Here is a 7,200-nt window from a genome sequence, read left to right as displayed (position 1 = left end):
GCATCCACCCTGGCTGTCGCCGAGCCTGTGACAGAGGAGGCGGAGGGGCAGGCTGCATCTCGCTGGTGGATAATGTTCTGGCAGAGGGGAATCGTATCACGAACTTGTAAATGATTCTGCCCTGGAAGAGCATGGAGCCGGGAGCTGACACCTTCCCTCCATCTGTGCATTGTCTGCGTGGGTGTTTATCTTCCTGCGCTGCGAAGGGCCTGGCAGTAGCTACAAATGCTCTTCCCGGCAGGAACGCTCTTACTAATTTATTTAGACACCAGTGGAGCCCAGCTCCGCTCGACCAAGAGGCTGCGCTGGCTCTCACCCAGGCGCTCCAGGGTGGCGTCTGATTCTCCAGCCATGAATTGTGCTGGGAGTTGTAGTCTCCAGGGTCTGTCCTGAGTTTTCCTGGACTTCTTCAAAAGAAAGGAGTCCTTCCACCCTCACTGTTTTCCCCTTTGGATGTGGGTTGGAGTCCCAGTTTGCCCTGCCTGGCTGTTTTCAGTAGACCTGAGGTTGGAGCTGGGTGATAAGTGAGGGTGTCTCTGGAGATGTTTCTTACCCGACAGCATCTTGCTGGTCAGAAAACGGGTCTGAGCATGGGTACGTGCAGATTAGCCAGGTGTTAGTGTGGGTAAGTGGCGTGGAGAGCCGAACTTCAGTTTAATTTTGTAGTGAGGAGAGGGATAGAGTCAGAGATGCTGTTCCAGGAGCTCTGCTCTTCCCCATGCTGCTGCCCGGAGCGTGGGATGGAGGATCTGTCCCCCGAACAGTGCAGGACAGCTCTGAATGCCAAAGAAACCCTTTGGCTTAAAGGCAAGTGGGGCAAGTGCATGCTCGTCCAGACTGGCTTTAATCTCCTCTTGGAGGAGAGTTCAGAAGGGCTCCTGTGATGCTGGGGGCTGCGCAGGCTGCGGGCGTGTTGGTTTTGGAAAGCTCCTGCCAGCTGGTGGTCATGCTGGAGGGCTGGTGGCCTTGGAGGGGGAGCTGGGCTTGTGGCAGAAGTGCCACTTGCCAGGTACATCACTGAGCTGCTCCTGGCATCGGGCAGATGGCTGGGACAAGCATCTCCCAGCCTGGGATGCGCTCGGGCTGTTTTAGGGAAGGGATTGTAGCACTCGGCGCGTCCCGTGTTCAGCTTCACGCTGACGCTTTGCCTCGGCAGGTCGGCAAGGGATGCTGCGCCGCTCTGAAAGCCCTGGGAGCGATCGTCTACGTCACGGAGATCGACCCCATCTGCGCTCTTCAAGCTTGGTAAGATGTTATATGCTGCCTGTGACCATCTTTTCCTCTGCTCTCTGGCCTCCTTTAAACCCCGACAGAGGCTGAAACCAGAAACAGGAGAATCTGTGGCTCATCTCAGAGAATAACTATCTCGTTGGGTTGTGATGGGGAAGGGCTGAGGCAGCTTTAAGGGCTGTGGGGTACCAGGCGGTAGGCACCTGCACCAGCTGGCTTGGGAAGGCTGCTCGAGGGTTCATGCAGGGCTGGCTGAATGCTCCACGCGTCCCCTGGCTCCTCCAACGTTTGCGAGAGCAGGTTTGATGCCGCATCCTTTGCACAGCCCTTCCTCTTGCATCTGGCGTCCCTGGGGGTGTGGAAGGATAGCCTGGCTGCTGCGTGAGCAATTTGGAGCTGCTGCAGCGATACAACGCTGAGATCCCTCCTGGCCTGGGGCAGAGAGGGAACAGGCTTCTCCTCCTCATCGTGGTCCCTCTCCCCCTTTTTTGCCAGCATGGACGGATTTCGGGTGGTGAAGCTGAGTGAAGTAATCCGTCAGGTGGATGTCGTCATCACCTGCACAGGTAGGGAGGGAGAAGGTCGTGGGTGAGCCTTGGAGCAGGCTGAGAAGGAGCAGTCGTTCCCAAGCGGGTGTCTGGGGATGGAGGACACTTTGCTGCTATGTGCTGCTAATTTTACAAGAGCCATAGCTGCGCTTTGGCAAGAGCTTTTCCTCCTACTCCCCCCCGTCTGCTATTTGGCCACAGTCCTCCTCAGCCCCTGGGAGGAGGGACATCACAGCCATGTGTCCCCAGAGGTATTTTGGGGTCTCCTAGAGCCTGGTTAATTCGTGGGAGCAAAGATCAGCACTCTTCCCGTGTGTTTCTCTGTTGTCACAGCCAGAAGGGCTCTCTTCCTGGTGGAAGTTCATCTGATGTTGCCCCAAGCTGAGCTTCTCTGCCTCAAGTGCAGGGAAGGAGAAATCAGAAGGTTTATATTTCCACTGCCTTGGGTTCATCTGTGCCCTCTCTGCCTGCAGGAAACAAGAACGTCGTGACCAGAGAACACCTGGATCGGATGAAGAACAGCTGCATCGTGTGCAACATGGGCCACTCCAACACCGAGATCGATGTGGTGAGTCGGCCTGCGGCCTCGACGGCTGCGTCCGCCCCCAAATCCTCCCGCGATGACTCCAGCCTCTTCCTCCTGCTCTTGCAGACCAGCCTCCGGACCCCGGAGCTGACCTGGGAGCGGGTCCGCTCCCAAGTGGACCACGTCATCTGGCCGGATGGGAAGCGGGTGGTGCTGCTGGCCGAGGTGCGCTGAGAGCTGTGCCGCGACGTTGCTTTGGGCCTCTGTCGGGAAATCACTGCGTGCCAGAGTTCTTGTAACAGAGATTTAACCAGGTGGAAAGGTGCTAGGAGGAGGTTCAGAGCTCAGGAAAGGGTTTCTTGATTATTTTATTTTATTTTATTTTTTTCTTCCTTGAGGCAGGGGAGGTATCGTGTACCACATGCAGCCGCAGAGGTGCCATCTGGCTCCGTTCTTTTGAGCCGGGAGCCATCCCTATCAGCCAAATACCGTCTGCTTCTGGCTTTGGCAGGGTTTCCCATGCAGCAAACCGGCCGAGTGTCTCCTCTTCCCACTTGAGCTCTGCTGGCAGTAGGAGGGCCTGGCTCTTTCTAGGGACCACAAAATTTCCCTGCCTTAAAGCTAAGGGTTAGGGTGGAAACTGAGGCAGAGTTTGAATGCTCTGGTCACATAGGTGGCTCTTGAATCACTGTGCTGTGGTTGCCCCCTGCCCCAGGGAGGGGGTAGAGGTGAATCCTATCTCGAGACTCGGTTCGGTTTGACTTTGGGGGCAAGTTCAGCTCTCTGCAGACTCCTCCTGCTGTCTCCTAGGGCCGTCTTCTCAACCTGAGCTGCTCCACGGTTCCCACCTTCGTTCTCTCCATCACAGCCACCACTCAGGTCTGTACGCTGCAGGGCCGGGGCGCAAGGGGTGGGGGATGCTCTGGGGCCTTGCACGAGCCTCGGGGCGGGGACGGTTTGGAAGAAGCTGGGAACACGCAGTTGGATGGGTCCTTGGGATGGCGCCGGTGCCAGAGATACCGTAGCCACCACCTCTTGGCTGGGATGCAGTTAATGACGGCGTGAACTTACTGTTTCGGTTACAGCTGGGAGAGAGCTTTTAAATGAGCCAGGCTTCATGGCAGAGCTCCTGCTGTGCTGTAAGCCACTGGAGAGCTCCCCTAGCATAGATTTAAGCTTACCTCAAAGCAAGGCTTTGTTTTGTCTTTGGACTCTTTAATTTCTACACCCCACCCCCCCCCCCCGGGGTGGGTTTTGGGGATCTGGAGGTCAGTGGTTAAAATGCTCCCCAGCATCAGTGCCGGCTCAGCTGGGCAGACACAGCTTGTGTGTGGCACTGTTTGTCGTGACTCCGCCTTTCCAAAGAAAACGATGATTAAATTTGGCTCCGCTCGGAGATCTGCAGTCGGTGCTGGCTGTGCGAGCAGCCGAGGCCGGCGCGGCCCTCGGTCGGTGAGCAATGGAAGGAACCCGCTGGGCTGGAAACACGGAGGGGACTGCGATGGTGGGGGAGGACAGCCACGTTAACGGTGGGGAATTTCCTTAGCCTCACACTTGTCGGTCCAAACCGACGGGGACCGGGGCTGTGTTTTGGACCTGGCTCTCAGCTGTGTGAACTGGCACTCGGGGGAGATGCAGTTTTATTTCTGCTGAAGAAGTGGCCGTGGTTTTTGGAGCGATGCTGACAGCTTGAAACGAGCAATCCCTTCATTTCCGTGTGACACGGCAGCCGTATGGTTTAAGAGAGTTAGAGCTGCTCCCCTCTCCTCCATCCTCGTGTTCTGGTTTTCCCCGAGACGTTAAGCCCGGATACTGCAAACAGGCTGGGTGGCATCTCAGTTCCGATCTCTCTGGTCCTCCCCCAGTGGCGGTGGGATTATGGAGACCCAGAGAGGGAGGTACCCTTAGGTGGAAGCTTTTCCTTCAAGGCATTTTGGAAATGGTTGCCCCCTCCCTCAGACCCCCAAAGCCTTATCTCTGCCGCCGAGAGCTTTGTGCCGTTGCGGGTGTTCAGCGCTGCCCAGCTTGGCGGCCGTCCCTGACTGTCCCCGGGCTGTCCCCTGTGATCTCTGCAGGCTCTGGCTCTGATTGAGCTCTACAACGCTCCCGAGGGCCGTTACAAACAGGACGTGTACCTGCTGCCGAAGAAGATGGGTGAGTGAAGGGAACCCAGGCTGACATCCCCTGGGCTGCTGTGGGCCAGCAGTTTTTGGATGTAAGGAGAAAGTCAAACCTGGGCTGGACAAGACTTTCGGGGAGAGGATGAGTTCAGGGGAGCCATCAGAGGCAGCAACCTTCAAACGCTGGCAGGCTGTTAGATTTATTTTCCTTAATGTTCTGCAGCGTGGCAGGCGTTCCTTATCCTGCAGACTTCTTGCTCCGAGGCTTTTCGTGCAACCCACGTGCCTTTTGGTGCACATCCAGCCCTGCTCAGCACCAGGGCTTGGGCTCGGCTCTGCCGTAGGCTTACGTGATGGTGAATCCATGGCGCTAGATGGCAAGGACTGCCTAGCCAGACCCAGCGTGGTGCCCTGGCCCTTTTCGTGCCGTATGATGAGTCCATACATCATCTCCCCGGCAGTGTAATGGGGGACGTGCGCCCCCTGATCCCCTCTTTCCTCTCCCCCTTCCCAGACGAGTACGTTGCCAGCTTGCATCTGCCTTCGTTCGACGCCCACCTGACAGAACTGACGGACGATCAGGCGAAATACCTGGGACTCAACAAAAACGGGCCTTTCAAACCCAATTACTACAGGTCAGTGCCGGCCGGGGCAGGGAGCCGCCGTCTCCCCACCCAGCGGGTGCTGTTGGGGGCATCTCTTTGCACTGGGACAGCGTCAGCTCCCAGGAGCTGTGTCCCCCAAGCGTCCACGGCCTCACTGTCCCCTCCCTTCTCTTCTAGATACTGACGGACCATACCCATGAAGGACCAGACCACACAAGGCAACATTAGAGAGATTATTTTTAAAGATCATTTTATTTTGGTTTACCTTTTTCTTTTTTTTTTAAAAACCAACAGAGAAACCTGTTTTTACATTTATCAGTGTGATTTTAAGGTCACTTTTTTTTTTTTTCCCCCCTCAGTTTCACCCTTTTACGTGATCACATCTCTGTCTGATCTTGGCAGACAACCTGGGATTCGCTTCTTGCTTTCACGTGGCTGAAGCCGCTGGTGGCTCCCAGCCCTGGCTCTTGGAGAGGGTTTCCCTTTCCTGATGTGCCAAGGGCAGTTCATTCCTGCAGCGATGTGGGGTTTGTTTTGTTTTTGGTTTTTTTTTTTTCACCTTTCCAGCCCGCGTTAGTCTCGGCCGGGATCCCTGCAGATACGGAGATGCTGTTCTATCTTATCTTACGTTTCTTTCTTTGTGTGGATTATCTGCAACTTCTAAATTGCCTTAAAGAGCCCAGTTTTAGCTGCTAGATCAATGCTCCTAGCGCTGCTTGGGAGCAGAGTGGCGCCTGCTGGCCACCTCGCGAATAGGTGACTTGTCCCCAAGCCTGACCAAGGTCACTGCGCTGAGGTGGCCCAGGTTTGGTGGCTGTAAATAAGATGGGGGGCACCGGGTGCCACATGCCGGCACCCACCATCCTCTTGTTTTTTTTTTTTTTTTTTTTTTTTTTTTTTTGTGGGGTTTTGTTTTGTTTTGGTTTTTTTTTTTTCACCTTTCCAGCCCGCGTTAGTCTCGGCCGGGATCCCTGCAGATACGGAGATGCTGTTCTATCTTATCTTACGTTTCTTTCTTTGTGTGGATTATCTGCAACTTCTAAATTGCCTTAAAGAGCCCAGTTTTAGCTGCTAGATCAATGCTCCTAGCGCTGCTTGGGAGCAGAGTGGCGCCTGCTGGCCACCTCGCGAATAGGTGACTTGTCCCCAAGCCTGACCAAGGTCACTGCGCTGAGGTGGCCCAGGTTTGGTGGCTGCTGGCCCAGGTTTGGTGGCCAGCCGGGTACGGGGGAGTTCACTGTTTCAGGGTGCTAATCTGAATTCGGACGGGGGTCGCTTACCCAGCATTATCCTCATCTCTCCTAGGTTTTTAGCCAAACTGCACCTTAATTGAGTTAAAACCATTGTTTGTTTGTTTGTTTGTTTTTTCCTCTTTTCCTTTCTGATCCTTAAAGAGATGTTTTAAAGGGGGGGGAAGTGTCGGGGAGGCCGCTGCCTGCCGAGCCTGGGTGCTCGCTGCGTCTGAGCGGCCCCATCTCCCACCGAGAAGCGCGAGGTGGTTTTAAGGGTGTCTGGGGTGTTTTTTAGGGGGGGGTGTTTCACTTTTTGTTTCGAGACGGACGCAGAGATGAGCCTTCCCCGTACCCCAGCCTGGGCCCTCTGCGCCACAGACCCCTGCGCAAAGCCCTCGGCTCCCCATCGCTGCCCTGGCCCTCGAGCTGGGCTTTCTCAGCTCTTCCCTGCCCCTCTCGCAGTGCGTTTCAGCCGCTCTCATCGCCTCGTTCATCCCTTTCCCCATCCTCGCTGGTGACATGTTTCTCTTTTCCATCTCTTGCAGCTTGTCCGGGGACGGGGGGAAGCTCCTTGCAACCCAGTGAGGTTTCTCTTGGCTTTTTTATCCTCCCCAAATTGCCTCTTTCTTTCCCCAGCCAAGGCCAGAGCATGGAGGGAAGGAGGACCCCCGCTGCCTGCCCTGCCTGCATCTCCCGGTACACGGATAATGGAGATGCTGTGGTACCCATGACCGGGGCTTGCTCCTTCACCTCCGGCCACCCCGTCCCGCGGACTGGGGATGCCTTTTTAGTGCCGCCTGGCTGGGTCCCTCCCCGGGGCTTTGCAGGGTTGGGGGTGCCGCCGCTTCCCTGGGGGGTGCAAAGCTCCTTTGTGGGGACGGGAGGAAGATGGGAGGGATGCTCGTGGCTTTGATCACCCTCCTCTTCCCCCCCCCCCCC

The 7,200-nt window shown here is 56.0% G+C and overlaps 1 protein-coding gene across 1 annotated transcript in view; it reads left to right on the top strand.

Moving 5' to 3' along the window:
- The window catches only part of AHCYL1 (adenosylhomocysteinase like 1), an 11,231-nt gene extending 4,211 nt beyond the window's left edge, over window positions 1–7,020 (top strand). Inside the window, exons 9-17 of the mRNA XM_009290614.2 lie at window positions 1,157–1,245; window positions 1,726–1,796; window positions 2,252–2,346; window positions 2,431–2,529; window positions 3,115–3,183; window positions 4,380–4,458; window positions 4,939–5,059; window positions 5,207–5,834; window positions 6,214–7,020. Of these exons, the coding sequence (XP_009288889.1) occupies window positions 1,157–1,245; window positions 1,726–1,796; window positions 2,252–2,346; window positions 2,431–2,529; window positions 3,115–3,183; window positions 4,380–4,458; window positions 4,939–5,059; window positions 5,207–5,213 (630 nt within the window). The 3' untranslated portion in view covers window positions 5,214–5,834; window positions 6,214–7,020. The remainder of the gene's footprint in view (window positions 1–1,156; window positions 1,246–1,725; window positions 1,797–2,251; window positions 2,347–2,430; window positions 2,530–3,114; window positions 3,184–4,379; window positions 4,459–4,938; window positions 5,060–5,206; window positions 5,835–6,213) is intronic.
- The last annotated feature ends 180 nt before the right edge of the window (window positions 7,021–7,200 follow it).

Source organism: Aptenodytes forsteri, unplaced genomic scaffold (assembly GCF_000699145.1).
Source record: "Aptenodytes forsteri isolate BGI_AS27 unplaced genomic scaffold, ASM69914v1 Scaffold285, whole genome shotgun sequence".
Taxonomy (NCBI): domain Eukaryota; kingdom Metazoa; phylum Chordata; class Aves; order Sphenisciformes; family Spheniscidae; genus Aptenodytes; species Aptenodytes forsteri.
Note: the sequence above shows the minus strand (reverse complement) of the source record. Positions and strands in the feature narration are given on the sequence as shown.